General features: G+C 41.8%; 1 protein-coding gene across 10 annotated transcripts in view; it reads right to left on the bottom strand.

Annotated features, from left to right (window-relative positions):
- The window catches only part of YAP1 (Yes1 associated transcriptional regulator), a 111,540-nt gene extending 93,627 nt beyond the window's left edge, over positions 1-17,913 (bottom strand). For 5 of the 10 annotated variants that reach the window (XM_073903646.1, XM_073903648.1, XM_073903645.1 and 2 more), the window contains exon 1: positions 16,063-16,316. In XM_073903646.1, coding sequence (XP_073759747.1) covers positions 16,063-16,100 — 38 coding nt within the window. In that variant the 5' untranslated portion in view covers positions 16,101-16,316. Of the gene's footprint in view, positions 1-1,330; positions 1,470-2,353; positions 2,394-13,063; positions 14,838-16,062; positions 16,317-17,573 lie in introns of those variants that run through there. The other 5 variants (XM_073903651.1, XM_073903647.1, XM_073903650.1 and 2 more) reach the window with 4 other exon arrangements.
- Between the last annotated feature and the right edge of the window lie 530 nt (positions 17,914-18,443).

Genomic DNA, 18,443 nt, shown 5'->3' with positions numbered 1-18,443 from the left:
AAAGGATTCACTATTCAGTGTAGAATAAAATCCTTCTAAACAACCAAAGACCAAACTGCCCCACAAACCTCCAACACAGCAATCTCTTCTTTTTCTGGGTTACCAACACAGACGATGTAGGGCGTTCCCCACTGTTTAGCTCATGCCGTCTGTAACTGTTCCCACACACCTCGCCTCCTAACTGAGGACAGGGACCCTGGGGCTGTCAGTCCTGTTCCTAGCTCGGAGCACGGCACCGAAGCCTTCAGAAGGCAGCACAACAGAGGCAAAGGACTCGGTATTTCTGAAATGACTGGGAAAGACGCTGAAAAGCAATTCCCAGCATTTTTTGGTGAGCAGTTAATACGTGCTCGCTCTATGGCGGGTGTGGGGGGGGTACAGTAAGTCTGTAGGTGAAACCCGACTCCCAGCAAGGCCCATGGGAGGCCAGAAGAGGGGACCATAAGGCAGACTTGGGGTAGGAAAAATCTGGAAAGACACTCGAGGGGGGGATGTGTATTTCATCTAAACAGTTCCTGGAAGGGGAGCGGGGTGAGGAAATCCAAAAAGCAATTCCCAAAAGCCACCACTCTGCTAATGACAAAAATGTCCAAAATCTCAGCTTAGGTTAAAACTAAGAAATTTCTCTGGATTGTAACTGCCACCGTGAAGTCTCACTATTTCACACAATCTAACTGTGGAACTCAAGGGGATTACTCAGAGAGTAGAGTGTCCCGTCACGTGAGGGTGGCGGGAGGGGAGAGCTGCAGACACAGTAAGTTAGGAAATACTTACCTCCTATAGATAAATGTCCGTGACTAGAAAACCATTTCAAACAGCCTATGTTATCATAGCTGCAAATGTCAACACTTCAGAGAATTAGAATTAAAAGCAGATTTCAATTCTTGTAACATAAATCCTGATTTTATGAATTGATGCTTTCCTGAAATTAAAGTTACAGGTATTACTAAAAACCATTTTTCTCATTTAAAATTTTCCTGAAATTGAATGCAGAACAGTGGGAAAATTGATTTTTTTAATAGGGTGGAGAATACTGTGGAACAGTGTGTGAATTTTTTATAGAAAAGCTACCAAGTCCTAAAAGTTTGACAGGAAAGAAAGGTTGTAAAATTCACAGATTAGAAGTGTCCTGTTGAAGATAAAACTGCCATTAATTTTATCCTGAGCAGAAGGAAGCTCACTCGTTTTCAGTTCATTATTGCTGTCATTTAAGCAAATATAATTTCCAACAACATTCCGATAACCTAATTTCATTCAATGATGACCAAAAAAACCACAGATGAGACTGTTTTATTTTCTACCACTATTAAAAAAAACCCAAAAGGGGCACCTGGGTGTCTCAGTACGTGAAGCATCTGCCTTTGGCTCAGGTCATGATCCCAGGGTCCTGGGAGCGAGCCCCACGTCAGGCTCTCTGCTCAGCGGGAAGCCTGCTTCTCCCTCTCCCCACCTCTCCTTGTGCTTTCTCTCTAATAAATGAATAAAATCTTTAAAAACACTATACACACACACACAAACTCACCCCAAAACTCTATGGAAAAATGAATGTTTTCATAGGTAAGCCAATCAAACTCCTCCCAAACACAGACTCCAGGTCTAAAGGATGTATACATTAAATTGGAATTCCTTTGATAGACAAATCCCAACATCTGTTTTTGTGAGGTTAAGCAAAACTGCCAGACAAGTTCTGCATTTGCTAAGACGACCTGAGTTTAAGCAACTACAAGGGAGTGGGGGCCGGGGGGTCACTATATTCCTGGATGCTGAACAGTTTCCTTCTAACCCACATCCTGGCTTGTAGCAGCAGACCCGGGCTCTCGCTGCACACAGGCCGCAGGGCGGGGGCCGCAGGGGCCGCAGGCAGATCAGATTCACCGCCTGGCTCAGCAGCTTTGCCCTGATGGCTTCAGATTGCAGGCCTGAGGAAATGCTCCAGAAATAGCGGCTCTTTTTTCTTGTAAAGCCTCCTCATAGACCTAATACAGCTCCACTACCAAAAATGGAGGGGTCACCATAGACTTTTCCCCTTTTTTTCAAGTCCCGAGAACAACTAGGGATATCCTGCTAACCATGTTACTCATTTTGGGAGTATGAATCACAGGGCCAAAATCTGATTCACGGTTTAAATTCAACTTTTAGATACCATAAATTACAGTGAACTAAACCATTTTTGTAACTACTCAATTCACGAAGAGGAAAATAACTGTTTCTAGAGGCCTCGGTTCTGAAATCAAGAAGGTCTTCACTAACTCCTCACGCGCTCGTTCAGACAGGTGGGACGGGCCACAGCCGAGCAACATCGGCACCCGGACGCACCTCCCACTGCACATCACTCGCTTTTAGGTGTACTCACATACACACGTATGACTTCATCATTCAGACAACTCACCGGTCTGTAAGGAACAAAACCTCAATGAATAAAGTCAAATCTACCAGCAAGAACAATGAAGATTTTTCTCACCTCGGTGGAATTTGGGTAGGGAGAGAAAGCAGCACCGTAATTAAATCAAACACTAGGCGGTACCTGAAGGCCATGCTCGTTTCTGCTGCGGTTTTCCATGTGGATCCGAAACTATATTAATACAAAACTAAATAACTTAAAAGTAACTTAAAAATTAACTTAAATAACTTTAAAAAGAACTTAAAAAAAACTTAAAATAAACAAAACACGAGAGACAAGTTTTAGAGGATGATTCGAATTAGACCCTAACTGGAATTCACGATCTTGAACACAAAACCCTCAAGTGTAACCAAAAAGCCCATATTCTGTCTAACCCACTGAGTGGTTTCAAAATAACCTGGCTGATCAGATGGTGTCCAAAAAGGGATACACTTATCAACTTATATTATTCACAAAAAAATGAGATTTAACTTAATAAACTGTTTTCCAGTGTGATTATGTCCCCCTCTGAATTTTTTTGACCCCAGATGGTAATTCATCTATCCTGCACATCGTTTTTTAAAACTTCCCATCTAAGTGTGGTGGACAAACACATGGGCAAGGTATTCTGCAGCTCTTCCCATCAAGGAGCACTCTACTTCCCAAGCCCCCGAGTCTGGGCTGACCGTGTCTGGAGCTTAGACCAACAGGACCTCTGAGCGCAAAAGAGCAAAAGAGAGGTCTCAGGAGCACACAGCAGGAGGGAAGCCATCTCCGAAGGAAACGGACCTCAGAGTGAAACACACCTTGCAAGCACGTGGGAGAAATCCCGGGTCCTGCGTCAGCCCCCCAGCTGGAGACTTTCTGCCCTGGCAGCCCAGCATACCCAGACAGCCTGCAGCAAAGGACCCCCACGTGCTTTACTGCGGGAGCTGTGATCTGACTGTGATCTGAGCGGCTGCAGATGCCGCTGCTGGTGACTGGACTCATTTCTCCACCACCAGCATTCCTGAACTACGGATGGACTCTGGAGCCACGGTAAACTTGGAGTTAAAGAATTCAGAATGTCCTGCCCCCACAAAACTTTAATAAATTTAAAATCCTCAAGTGTTTTAAAAGACAAAATTTACGGGTGCCTAGGTGGCTCAGTCAGTTGAGTGTCTGCCTTGGGCTCAGGTCATGGTCCCAGGGTCCTGGGATCGAGCCCCGCGTCGGGCTCCCTGCTCCGCGGGAAGCCTGCTTCTCCCTCTCCCACTCCCCCTGCTTGTGTTCCCTCTCTTGCTGTGTCTCTCTGTCAAAAAATAAATAAAATCTTAAAAAAAAAGATAAAACTCAGTTTCCACAGTAACTTATACTGATGATAGGCAGAACATTAGATTTGTTTTACAACTTATTTACTTTTTAAAAAGATTTTATTTGAGAGACAGAGAGAAAACGCACACGTGAGCAGGGGGAGGAGGACCGGAGGCAGAGGGAGAAGCAGGCTCCCCACGGAGCAGGGAGCCCGATGAGGGACTCGATCCCAGGACCCCGGGATCATGACCTGAGCCGAAGGCAGACGCTTAACCAACTGAGCCACCCAGACATCCTCGTTTTACAATTTATTTTAATAAACTGATAAATAAGCACTCAAATGTTTATTTGGTTTTGGTAACATAAAATGGACTAAACTGATTCTGCTTGTCTGAAATGAATTCTAAAGTTTAATTTAAAAAAATTCTTTAAATCTCTGAAAGTTTTAGGTATCAGCAGCTTTCCAATACAACTTTAACAAGTAAAAATCCAAGGGCACCTGGCTGACTTAGCTGATGAAGCACGTGACTTGATCTCAGGGTTGTGAGTTTGAGCCCCACACAGAGTGTAGAGATTACTTAAATAAATGAAACTTTAAAAAAATAATAAAATAGGGGCTCCTGGGTGGCTCAGTCAGGTAAAAGTCTGCCATCAGCTCAGGTCATGATCTCAGGGTCCTGGGATCGAGTCCTGCATCGGGCTCCTTGCTCAGCGGGGGGGCCTGCTTCTCCCTCTCCCTCTCTCATGAGTACATAAATAAAATCTTTAAAACATAATAAAATAAAAAATAAAAAGCAAAAATTGTAATTCCTTACACCATACTTTGTTATTAATTCTATTTGTGCAGCATATGAAATAATGTATGAAAAGGGCCCATGTTCACTTCTCATAATCCTGATAAAGTTTACGTGGTAAAGAAATGGACGGTAAGCTGCATTTAAACAGTACCAGAAAAATGGAAAGAAACCCTTTCAACTAGCATTTTCTGATAAATACTGTCAAAAGATAGCAACAAAACAATCTTAAAATAGGCTGTAACATCAAAATAAACTTTCAAAATGCATACAGGATAAAACTGTATTTGACAATGTTCATGTAATGGGTGGTCCTCACTTTTAAAACATTTTTTTCCCAAGCAGTGAATCAGACCATTTAATGGTTTTTCAAGTGTTATGATACTGGAACTGTTGTTTTTTTTGTTTTGTTTTAATGCCCGAAGTCAGGGTACAGATTTAACCAGTGAAGAGGCTCATTTCGATGAAGGGGGGGAGTCTGTCAAAGACGCGAATGTCATTCAAGAGGAGAAGGGCAAACCCTTTAGCGGCTCCCAGAAAACCTGTCTTGAGTCCCCCCTGGTCCACCTCCGCAGACGTGGGGTAGAGAATGCTAAGTGCACTCGCACGACCGGACGAGAGCCTCTCAGGCCCCGCCACCACCCCCTTGCTTCTCCCCTGGACTCCCATCATCTCCTCACCGGTATCACTTTCCAACAGCACATTTACTCCTTCAACTAATTCAAAAGCAGTCAACTATTCATTGTCCATGGAACAAACCTGTAATAACTTAACATAAAACTACTGTTCATTTGCACCCAGAAAACATGCACTACTTTTTCAGTAGTCCTAGTTATCTGAGTTTAAGAACAATCTCAAACTTATAAAATTAACTTCAGAATACAAAAAGTAAATCCTCTAGCATCTTTTTCGGAGGGAGCGGAGTAGCCCCAGTAATTATGCAGGGACTACAGGCATTAATCAGGCTGGCCATCAAGCAGTGGACTCTGAAGTAAGTGAGCAGTCCAAGGGATGTCATCCGCCAATAAATACAGCAAGAACAAAGAGGGCAACACCCACCTCTAGTGAGCCGATGCGGAGTTAGCCTCAGCAGGCTCTCCAGGGAGAGGGTCAGCAGTGAAAAGACGTGCAAGAGGACGTGCAAGAAATCGGGGTCTTGGGACCCCTCCAGTCCTGACATAGTATGAATTTGGTCCCAACTCCACAGAGTGGGACCCAGCGAACCCTTAAAACAATGTCTGCTCCCTAAATCCACTAGGCAGCTATTTACGACATTAAGAGACCTCTAAGCATGTCTACTGAGCTCAAAGATAACAAAGAAGAGCAGGGAGAAAGACCATTGGCTACATCAATGTGAGTGACCCAACACACACCACCCAGAACCGAGTGGGTCTTTTTTGAGGAGAAACACCCTGTGTTTACACAACTGGGGGGAGTCAGGCTACTGAAAGGCCGTGCCAATTCTTACCCACAGTGTGCTGGACACGAACTGGAAACTCAAACGCACACGCACAAAGGACGTGCTTTGTCTTCAAATAGAGGACAGTGATCTTAATTCCACATATCACCGTCTAGTTAACAGTGTTCATTTTGTCACCCAGAAGAGGAGATCTGTACCAGTCCTAACAGGAAGGTCTGCACACCCTCCAGCTGGGAGGGGTTAAAAACGATCCTATTACATCATCTGGAGCCCATCCAAACTACACGATTTCGGAAACATAACCTATATCAGTCTGAACATGTGTAGAGGAAAAACAGAAACATCTGTATTTTGGCCAACTCTCCCCCAGAGGGCCTTTAAAAAAAAGTTATGCAGGAGGGTTCAGTAAATTTTAACTGTGACCCCCAGTACTGGTAAGGATTAGTTCCAGGCAGGTCTCAGAAATCTCCATTTATTTAGCTCTCCCCTAACCTTAGCATTTGGCCACTTTTAATACACATCCCTACTCTACATATTTAAACTAAGATACATTGATTCTGTTCCACTCTTCTACACCACACAACAGTTTAATACCTTTTCCAATCCAGAATTATCCACTCTTTTGGTTTCATTTCACACTGTTCTCTGATGGCTAGAGCGCTCTGGTCTGGTTTTGTATTGGTCATTTAGGATTTTATGTGGTTTAAAAGGTTTTCCTCCTCTTCTTCCACAAAGGATTTCCATACGTAACTGCTTTTTACCTAATCAAGGCAGAGGCTGCTGACAAAGTGGATCTGGATAAATTCAATGATGTTAATGACAAAGGGGCTTAAACACATCTCAGTCACTACTATGGGTGAATCCATTTCAAACTAAACCCAATTTTCATGAAATTCTAACCACTTACCTCTCCACGGTTATATTCACAGGTAGAAAATATTCTATGTTGTTTTATTTTATGACATCTACAATAACCTACTGAAGAATGAGCACTTGCCAGGGAAAGCAGCTGCCAAAACTAAGATAAAACCAAGTCGTATACCTCTGGGGTTAACCTATATAAGTACACTAATAACATCTAATCAATTTAGATATGCACAAATGTTTCTTTATTCTAAACACCATCTATACGGACGCAAACAGGGGGAGGAAGACACGAGGTAACTCTGTAAGGTTGTTTAACTTTATGGCCCTGTATACCAAAGACCTCGAAAGGACCTACAGCAGGAGCATCTCCATGGTCACATGCAGGAGCAGGAATCAGGTCTCCCATGCTCTGTCCCTGCACACGACTGCAGAATCCAAGCCCTTTGAACAAAATGCCTATTACCTTGTTGTCAAAGTATACAGTTCCCCCTTTAGGAAAATCTAACACATGAAGATATAAACTAGCACAACTGTCACTAAAGGGAACAGATTAATTGAATTAATCATCTGTCTAATAAAATCATTTAATGAAGTATTCATTAAAAAGTGATCCTGCAGGGGCACCTGGATGGCTCAGTCAGTTAAGTGCTAGACTCTTGGTTTCGGCTCAGAGGATGATCTCAGGGTTGAGAGATCGAGCCCCTCGCTGGGCTCCATGCTCAGAGTGCAGCTGGCTGGAAACTCCCTCTCCCTCTGCCCCTCCTGCTCATGCGCTCTCTCCCTCTCTCAAATATATAAATAAATCTTTAAAAAAACAGTGATCCTGTAATACGTAGGTCGAGTCATATGAAATTGTCAGTAGCCACTGTGTGGAGCGTAGAAGACTGGCAACTTTACATAGTCAACCTGATAATTACAAATTGGATTCATAAAGATTTATTTTACCTACAACTTTTTATAAAAAACTATTGCACACCCCCTCCTGTCCCAAGCAGGAGATGGAAACCGATGTTCTAGAGAAACAGACCCAGAGGCTCTGGATTCAGACACCTGGTACGGCCAAGAGCAGGGACGAAGCCCCTGACTGCCCACGCTGTTGTGCCCTGAGCCCCAGCAGTCAGCCTTCCCTACCACCGTCAGTGCTCCTTGTTAGGGAGAGGGCAGCAGGTTTTTATCTGCAGGAACTGGCCATTCCAGGAGAACGGACATTTAGGGCCCCACACAACTTGAGGGCCTGGATGGTCCCAGTTTTATCACTCTACAGTGAAGCCCACTTAAGAAATGAAAGCAGCAGAAGAAAACTTCAAAAGAAACACCCAGGTGCACCTGGGTGGTTCAGATGGTTCAGTGTCTGCCTTCGGCTCAGGTCGTGATCCCAGGGTCCTGGGATCGAGCCCTGCGTGGACCTCCCTGCTCCGCGGGAAGCCTGCTTCTCCCTCTCCCTCTGCCCCTTCCCTGGCTCATGCTCTCTCTCTCTCTCAAATAAAATCTTTAAAAAAAGAAACACTCACTATGTCAACAATTTATAAAAAAAAAAAAAGGAAAAAAACCCACAAAAAACACACCCACTATAAAATCCTCAGATATTCTATCACTACATCCATGAAATAAGAATGGCATGTTATTAAAAATAGCAAAGGAACAATGAGCTCAGAAAAAGAATCCCTGGAAATTTAGAATGATGAGCAGCTTTTGGGGAAAAAAACAAAACAATGATTAAAAAATTAAAAGCTAAGTTAAAGGAATCTTCCAGAAGGCCTAAGAGAAGGGTAAGGGAAGAAAAATAGAGAAGATAAAATTAAGGAGTTATTCTGATGAGCAGGAATTCCAGAAGAAGAAAACAGAACAGACTGGACGAAGTTATCCAAGAATGGATAAAAGAAATCTTTCCCAGGATCCAAGGCCAAGGTGGGCATCCGCACCACAGACCTGAAAGAGGAACCTGACTTTCCAAGCCGTGAAATTTTTACAATGAATAAAAAAAGGTACACACCGAGGCATATCTTGAAATTTAAGGACTCCCCCCAAAGATAAAGACAAAAAATACTAAAATCCCCACAGGAGGCAAAATGGGTTTAACTGTTCAATGAGAAAACTGGGAGCTAAAATAAAATGGAGCACTGCCTTCAAAACTCCAAGGGAAAATAATCTTAGCCTTGAATTCTACAACCTAACTGCCCATCAAATGTCAACAAAAATATTTTTAGACATAAAGGATCTCAATGCAGTTACCTACCATTCACCCCTTTCTTCAGTAAATTCCTGAAGGATGAACCAACTCTAAGAGCGAGCAAACCAAGAAAAACAGTCAACAGAGTTCCCAACAGAGAAGAGTGATGTGGGGACTTGCCAGAATGCGAACGAACGCGGGAGCCCCCTTAGGACTCCTCTGAAGCAACCATTCTAATCCAGAACACAAAGACAAAGGAAGGACTCAGGGTTGTTTCCAAGGGGGCAAAACACCAACGGAAACACTAATGAAAAAACAAGGCAATTAACAATTCCAAGAAAATATCAAAGCTGTTCAGAAACTCATATGTATTATACAGCTCAGCTTCAGGCAAGCCGGAAAGAGCCTTAAGACTGTAAAAGTCCCTAACAAAAAAATTATAGAAATTATACTGGGAGGATTAAGGAAAGAAGGATTTTAGGAGGTGCAGAAACTTTAAGAAGCAGCAGTGCAGCACATTTTATAACCAGAGTTTTCTTAAGTATGTGGGGGAGGGGAGAGATCTCAAAGGAGCTCCAAGTGTTTGCCTTGGAGAATGCAAGCCAGAGATGAAGAAAAGTGGGCAGAAGGGCCTTTCTCCTTCATAAACCTTAAAGTCCCTAAGGGACTTTCTAAATCTATGCATATGTTATTCCCCTCAAAATTAAATACCAAAATACATATTTATATGTGAGGCTACGAAAATGAGAATCTTCAAACCCCTCTCCTTGGCAGAATCCAGGTGCTTCTGCCCCTACTTTCTCCTTTCCTGAATCTTCCAATTCCCTCTAATGAACACGTCACTTTTATAATAGAAAATACTTTACTAAAAATCCACAAAACCTGACTGACACATGGAGGAGGAAGAAGAGGGAGCACAATTTTATAAATGTAAAACAAAACCCCACATTCACGCTGACAAAGAGAAAGACAATCCCCACCTTACCCCCACCTCCTAGATGATGGGGTTTAGCTCCTCCCCAGAAGCTACTCCATGTTGGAGGCTCTGCAAGATACGTGGGAAGTTAAATTTCAAACAATTTTCTGGTCCACATTCAATTTTTTGAAAGTAGAGTTGCACTCTGAGTAAAGTCATCATTACTCTAAACCCCAAACCAAATTGTCTACGTCAAAAAGCACATCTCTCGGGGCGCCTTGGTGGCTCAGTCGTTAAGCATCTGCCTTCAGCTCAAGTCATGATCCCAGGGTCCTGGGATCGAGCCCCGTATCAGGGGGAAGCCTGCTTCTCCCTCTCCCCCTGCTTGTGTTCCCTCTCTCGCTGTGTCTCTGTCAAATAAATAAATAAAATCTTAAAAAAAAAAAAAAAGCACATCTCTCTAAACGTACTTCTTGGTCAAATAAAGACCTTACCTGAAAAACAAAAATTCTCCTCACTTTAGGTTAAGTAAGCAATTGCAAGAAGAAAAAAAGAGCTTTAACAAACGTACCCTCACCACTCCCAAATCAGGACCTGGCTGCTGAAGAATGTGCTAAGTCTAGTGACTAACACTACCCATGAAGAGATAGAGAAGCACACCAGAGATAGCCAAGTAACAGCCCTAACCACAAATAAAGCACTGGAAATATCTGGTGGAAGAAAACAGCGATATTTTAATAGAGACCCTTATTTGCGTTGTTCCATAGACTTTCCACATTATTCAGAGAAACATCTTATCAGTTGATACTTCATGGTTTTGATTCTTGTCATGCTAAGAGCCAAATGAGGATTAAACGGACCACTTTTTCTTGTCTAAAATATTAAAAGGGAAGAAGAAAAAAAAGGACCACTGTGATTTAGACCCAACTTCTTTGTTAGCTTTTGGAAGGGGTCAAGCCCTTCGCAAGTGCAAGTGCTTCCCCTCGTAGTGTAGTACTTCTTCCCGGGAACTTGGTGCCGCAGTACTCAAGCAACCAGAGCCCTGAAACAGTGCTTCTTCATAAAAACAGCACCGTCCCCTTCATGGCTTGCAGTTCTGATGGATCCTGAAGACCTCCCTTCATCCAATGCTACTCCACTATTATTAGACTTTCAAGTCATAATTAATGGCTAAATTAAACTGTTACTGAAGGGGGTAAATTAAGTATGAATAATCTTAAATCTTAACAAATGATTTTTAAAGTGACTTCACTTTGATTTGCCCTAAGCCTAAACTTCAGTACACATTTTGACAACTAAAAGGTTAGGCTCAGAGTCTGCCTCTCCCCCAAATCCTTAAGGTAAAAGGCAATTCAGATTCATGGTAGCAATACTATTTTAGGTGTTAATTTACATTACTTTTCTAACTATCAAGTAAAACTCATTACATTACTAATGGGGACCGATCTCAGGTTTTCAAAAACATGTTTTCTTAAGTTTCAACTATTCAAATGGTACCTAGCTTTTTTTCTTTTTTTGTAAAGATTTTATTTATTTGACAGAGAGAGACACAGCGAGAGAGGGAACACAAGCAGGGGGAGTGGGAGAGGGAGAAGCAGGCTTCCCGCAGAGCAGGGAGCCCAATGTGGGGCTCTGTCCCAGGAACCTGGGATCATGACCTGAGCCTGAGCCGAAGGCAGAGGCTCAACGACTGAGCGACCCAGGTGCCCCACCTAAGCTTTTTTCTTAATAGTTAACGTGAGGCTTTTGGGGAAAAGTAGTTTTGAATGTTATTTTTTATAGAAAATGAACCTACCATCTTGTAGCCAATTGAGAGTTTGCTGTATTTCACTGTTAGTTTGTCAGCTACCTTTCTTAGTTCACATAAAAATTGCTCATTTTTCTCCTCAGGAAATAAATTAATCTCTATGTTCTGTTTACTCTGTCACATCCGCTACCTCCAAACTGTTTTTCTTCTGCCCCTGTACTCAACAGTGCCTCCAGTTTTTCTGCTTAAATCACGTGGCACTGTGGCCATTCTTGCCCAGGCCACCCACCCACTGAGCAGAGGCAAGCATTTCTTCTGGGGGGGGTGGTAGGGGCAAAGTTTCATCTCCCCCCTCCCTCCCTAGCAGGGCTACAGCAAGACAAACAGGCACACACCGGCACTCCCCTCAGACAGGTAAGCACTCTGTGATTGCAATTTGAATTTTTTTTCTTTTTGCAGCTTAATCAACATTTAATGGCAATATTACAAGCTTTTCATTTTTAACGGGAAATCACTTGGGTTACCCTAGTCAGAACAAGAAACCAGAAAACAGAATAGCCTTATTCTCTATGAAGCTGTTCCTTTTTAAAACATCCAATCTGTATTATGGTAACATATACTGTGTTTTTAGTCTCCTACTGGGCAAGTGTGTGGGAGAAGCATACGTCAAATTATAGTATGAAACGGTTTAATCATCTTTAATCAATACATTTCTGAGGTAGCTTTAATTAGGCCAGTGGAACATTCACTTCTGAAATAACATGTAGCAAAAAAAGAAGCAAACCAATTATAGTGATCAATAACATCTGCAAGGCAAGTTCATTTAATGTTGAAATACTGCCTCAATGTTGAAAATCTCTGGAAAAATACCTTTTTAAAATGTGGATCAACATACTCAATATAACTTTTAATCAAATCAGGGCCACAAGAAACCTTCAATCTTCAAGGACTAAAAACACTATGGCCAGTTATTCAGAAAATGACAAATAACAAATGAAACAAATTCATCTTTAAAAATTACAAGAACATTATTACAGCAATGCAAATGTACAGACTTTTAAGATCACTGAATCAGATTTCTTAAACCATATTATAATTCTATATCATACATTATATACAAGAAGTTCTTTGTAACTATTACCATTAACAGTTACAAGGTATCAGATTCAATAAAATAAAATCTGAGAAGTAAAAACACGCCTTGTAACCAGAAATATTATAGAATACTAATTCAGGAAGTCATTCAGCAGCCTATAAAGAAATAGGAAGTTGTTGACCACCTACTTGAAGAACCATTTCCTGTAGGAAAACTATAAGACAGCTGAAGAAGGCAATAATTCTCAGAGTAATACAGAGAAGAATTCTTTTAAAACTAAAGCTCAATACACAATGTTGACAAGATTAGTTTTAAAAACAGTAAACTCACTAGCACAGATATTACACATAATATACAGATGGAGAGCTTTTTTCACATACTTCAGAATCATACCAGAGCTCAATATGTGTTAGTGATAAATGCAGCTTCCTTCCTTGTCACTTGCCAGGCTAAGAAACGTCCTTTCTCCAGATCTCACTGAGCTACGGAGGGCTTCAGAAATAGCAATGATCACTTGCCTATAATCCTTCAGTACTTATGCTACTTTGAAACTAGAAGATGGGCCAACTGACCAAAACGTCATCATCTATGGTCACAAGGCAACAATTGGTTTCCAAAGTCAACATTTCTAACTTTTCAATCAAATTACATCACCTTACATGTCTGGATCATTCACAGTCAAACTTCTTCATGCTAAGTATAAACTTCAACAAGTTATATACTTTGTAACTTATAAGTTAGTTCCCATGATTATCTTAAAAGATGTATATAAAAATAGAAAAATAAAAAGATGTATATAGCAAAATACAGTTTTTCATTGTTGAAAGAGTATAAAGTAATTAACTAGTATAAATCTGCATTCTACATCTTGATGGCACTAAGAATCTTCTTCAGACACAAGAAAAATATAAATATTGGTCCCAAACAGAGCCTGACTTGAAAACATCACATCAGGATAAAAATAAACTTGGACAATAGCAACTTGGCTCCAAAAGAAGGTTCATTTACCATCATCTCTGACTCATAGTCAGAACAGATACTAATGAGCTCATTTACCTGTGCAGTGCGCAAAAATAAGTCGTGTATGGCAACTCATACAACCCATAACGTCAGGAAAGTAGCTAACAACTGGATGTAAACTAACTTTTTATAACTTCTCCAAATTACATATTGTTCCTAAAGCAGATACCGTTTAGAAGAATACAAAATTTTATAAGCCCACAGTAGCCATCTTCCACAAACCAATGCTTAGGGGCCCTCTCTACCGTTCCTGACAAGTACCCACTAATCCATGATTTCGCCTATCTCTCAGGAAAAATCCTTGTATTTCTGAAATGTTTGATATGAGAAAATTATTCCATGGAGTCTCAAAATCCTCATGTTTCTTATAATAAGTCCAATTTTACTTCTGTGTGAGAGTCCCTCAAAAATCCTAAAGGACCACGTTTTCTGGTTTTTGTTTTTTTAATTTTTTCCTTTTCATTTGTTAAGAACAATCATATTTTCTCTCTCCTCTTTTTTCTCTCCCAGGTAAGCTTCTCTCCACTCCCTACAACTATTTTTCACATGGGGTAACTTTCCCTATCATTTTGGCCTGGTTTACCTTCCCTACAGACCCATTCAACTGGGGTGTTCATTAACCCATCTTTATCAGTATCATTAAGAGAAACACTTCTTCTCAAAGGAAAAACCACTGGAAACTTTTTCAAATGGACCTAGAGAACATTTATTTCAGGTCAAAATACCAAGATCATTCAAAATAATGAAAACGTAGGCGGATGTCACCTGTAAGCAATTATTACAAGATACAAAAGACTAAAAAGAGCATAAAGGCTGCTCTTTAACCTTATACTTTTAACTACAGCATCAACCAAAGAAAGGAGGCAAGCAGGCTATTAAGCTGTTTAAAAAATCTCCCCAGGTCAACATGTGACCCAGCAGGGTGAGGTTCAAAAAAGTACAGCCTTTCTTTTTGCTTCCAAGGACCTGGTTTGTCTCCGTTCCTGACGCATCCCTCACAGCTAGCAGCTCTTTCAATCATTTACTTTGGATGTCTGCTTGAGAACAAATGATCTTGCTCATGCAGATGAGTTTGCCAGACTTGTGTGTACTTTCCAGTCTCAGGCCCTTTATTGTTCTGGTTGAAACTTGACCCTTTGAAATGGAGACCAGGACACCAGAAAATTTAAATTTTAAAAAGAAAAAAAATGTTACAGGAGAGGGGGCAAAAAAATGGTAGAAACTTTTCAAGATCAAACTTTTTCTCCGCTCTTTTAAACAAGCCTTTCTGAAAACCCTATGTTTCATTACAAACCACCTACCCTTAAAGACAATATAAAATACTTACTAAGACTCACACAACAAAACATTAATTGTATTATCTGATCTAATAACTAAATGTTACATTTGCCTTAGAAGTAGACTGTCAGGACAGATCTCAATCAAAACCTGGATTGTTTTTCACTTTATCTCAACCTGATTAAACAGCAAGAAGTAAGCAACTTTATTTAAAAACATCAATTTCAGTCTATAATTACTTTAAGAAAAGTTTTGTATACCCTTAAATCCAAAAGGCCAGATAAAAATACTTAGTTCTTATCTACAAATTCGAAGTGAGAAAGGATAAAATTCTATTTTGATCTTTTCAGCCTGAATGAAATTTTGCCATTTTGTTAAAGACAAAAAGTCTCATAAAAATAAATAACGCAATGGCCTTTTGTTTTTGTTTTCCCAGAACAGGATTCTGTCTTGAGGACCTGCTAGCTTGAAAGAAGTTTGCCACGGAGCGATTATAGAAACATGGAAACTCATAGTTCTCTTTACTTTTTGGGCTGGGGCCGGGGTCCGTCACATCAAACTGCAGCTAAAGAGTTTGTGATTTGACAATCTCAAATATTGTAAAATCTGACTCCCAAAGAAGATCTACTTATTTTGTAGTTCTTCTCTACCATTAAAACGTGCATTTGAAGAGATGTCGTTGTGCCACAGATATTTCCTAAGACTATGCCAGCCTCTAAGTCCCACAATTTGAAATGTTTCATTGTATTCTTTCACTTTTAACCTAAGCTAATTAACAGATTTGGAACAAAGTCAAAATGAGAATATCCAAATTGCCACAAAAGAAAAGATTATTAAAAGGCTCTGAACCAAGAATCCATCAAGCTTTCAAAATATTACCCAAGCTGAAGAAGGTAATCAGGTCACGTTAAAGTGAAAAAAAACTGTGTGTGTGTGTGTGTGCGCGCGCGCGCGTGTGTGTGTATTACGGGTGTATCTCTATATATAAAACTAAGCTTGACATAAAGTAAAACATAAAAACAGATGACATTTTATCTCCTAATACCAGCTACTGTGCTTTCCAAAACAGGTTTTCACTTACTTTAAGAAGTACCTCTGACCGGAAGACGTCTTTGCCATTTCCCAGCCTGCCGGCAGAGGCACATCATCAGGGATCTCAAAGGACGACTGTCGGAGGTGCTGCGCGGTGGGTGCAGCTGCTGGGCCAGAGACCGCTCCGGTGGGCGTCAGGCTCCCGGGGGATACGGCTCCCAGCTGCAGGGAAGCTGGCGAGGAATGAGCTCGAACATGTTGTGGAGTCAGGGCCCCTGCAGTGCCTGCATCAGTACTGGCCTATTGGGAACAGTAAAACAAAAATTTCTTAAGAATTATTTTTAAAGAGGGTCCCTTTAAATTTCCTTGACAGGATTTCATTGCAACCAAATATCTAAGTACCAAAGGCAAAAATTAAAGTTTGACACAGAGGAATACAGATTTATAGGTGTGTATTTTTAAATGGTTTGTGTGATTTTAGCATGTATTTTCACAAACATTTGTAACTTTATAGATCAGCAGTCCACCTAAGTTAATTTCTACCTAGCACACATTAGATGTGCCTTCTATACATTTTAGAAGAAAATAGTACAAAATGAATGGAACATTTCTACAGTATGTTGGATTTTAAAACTTAATTTTTTTTAAAGATTTTATTTATTTGAGAGAGAGAGCAAGAGCGGGGGTGGGGGAAGGGGCACAGGCAGAATGAGAAGCAGACTCCCCGCTGAGCAAGGAGCCCCACTGGGGGTGGGGGGCCTGGACCCGGGGATTCAGGGATCATGACCTGAGCCGAAGGCAGATGCTTAACCATCCGAACCCGTATGGGTGGTGTTCTGAGTTCTAAAAGGTCCCAGGTATAACACGACCCAGGAATATAATAACTATACATTTTCTCTTTTCTTTTTCAGCTAGGTTTTAAGTAGTTAATGTTTCTTTCCAAGCCAAGCCCTAAACACAGGACAACTATCATTTTTTCTCACCGTGGACCAATGCCATCAATAAAACCATCACAACTTACACAACTTTTAATGAATGCAAGAGATTCAGAATCATTCAAACGTTCTTAAGACACCTAATGAAATGAAAACCCAACCATGTATTCCTACGTAGATGGTAAAAATGTGAACAGTTCAACTGCAGAAAAAAGTTTGCACCCAGACCCCAAAGATCTGAGTTCCAGGCCAAATTGGCTACTGTGACAGTGAACAAATACCAGTCTCCGTGAGCCTGTTTTGTCATTTGTAAGAGAGCTTCTTTCGTGTGTGTGTGTATAAACACGAATGAAGGAATTTATATCCAATAGTTTGTGCACAATAGTATTTATAACCCACATCCAGCATAGCTACTTAAATTCCTCATTAGAATTAGGGTTTGATTATTAAAGAACTTCCTAGACTGATATGGGGAAGGAGACTAGAAGCAATCAGCAGAGGCATTTATGCCTTAAAGCCAGCCACACCGCTGAGTTTCCAATCAGAATAAACCTGACTTAGGAAATAACTAGCAGAACTAAATAATCAAACTTACAGAGGCACAACACTTAGTTAAGAAACTCACCAAAAACAAACAAAATTAGAGATTATGCATAGAGGATGAATCCATAAACGGCTGGACATAATTCTCGTGGCATTTACAAGAACTTTTTTGCAACTTTTCAGTTGCAGTTCTTTTTGGCTTACATACGCCACAAAATGAGAAACTCATTCTCTTATGAGTATTATGCTTTCAAAATATACTCAGGAGCTCGCAGCCCAAACGCGTCGTCCGTAAGGGGCAATGCCAGCACACATTTCCCCGGAAGGAGTCCAGAGACCCAGCCCCAGGCCCGGGAGAAGGAAGAGCGCCCTATCGTGCCCCCTCCGAAGCTGCAAGCAGCCCGATGGTCTCTGCTTCGTCCTCCCTAAGCCGGACTTTCGCCAGCAGGTTCCGTGAGTTTTTCTGAGTTCCCAAACCCCTCTGTCTGCGGCTGGAGAGCACACAACAGGCCTTGCAAACAGGAGGGGCAGGGGAAGGGGAATGGGGGCGCTCACTCTTCTTTCCACTCAAGTTACAGCCCGACTGGACCAACTGCATCGCAGTATTTGGAAAACCAATTAACTTTTGGGCAAAGTTCCTGTGCTCAAGTTTAGCCTGAAGCAAGTTCTTCACGCAGAAGCCCTAAGCAAACAGACGTCCGGGGAGCGGTGGGAATGTGGACACTCTCCCAACAGTCCCTCCTCGGAGCTGGATCGCACCGGCCAGGGCGGCGGGCGCCCTGCGCGCCACAGCCGCGCTCCCGTCCCCGGGGCGAACTCCAGAGCCAGGGCGAGCCGCGCATTAGTCATCGCTTCCCCGGCACCGCGCGGGGTCGCGGCGGCGCCACGCAGCCCCGTCCCCCAGGCCGGCGAGGGCCCGCTCCCCCGCGCAGCGGACGCGGTCGGCGGCCCG

Source organism: Callorhinus ursinus, unplaced genomic scaffold (assembly GCF_003265705.2).
Source record: "Callorhinus ursinus isolate GAN/ISIS: 27379988/994484 unplaced genomic scaffold, GSC_fseal_2.0 scaffold19, whole genome shotgun sequence".
Taxonomy (NCBI): domain Eukaryota; kingdom Metazoa; phylum Chordata; class Mammalia; order Carnivora; family Otariidae; genus Callorhinus; species Callorhinus ursinus.
The sequence above is the reverse complement of the archived record's forward strand: the minus strand, read 5'-3'. Positions and strand labels throughout refer to the sequence as shown.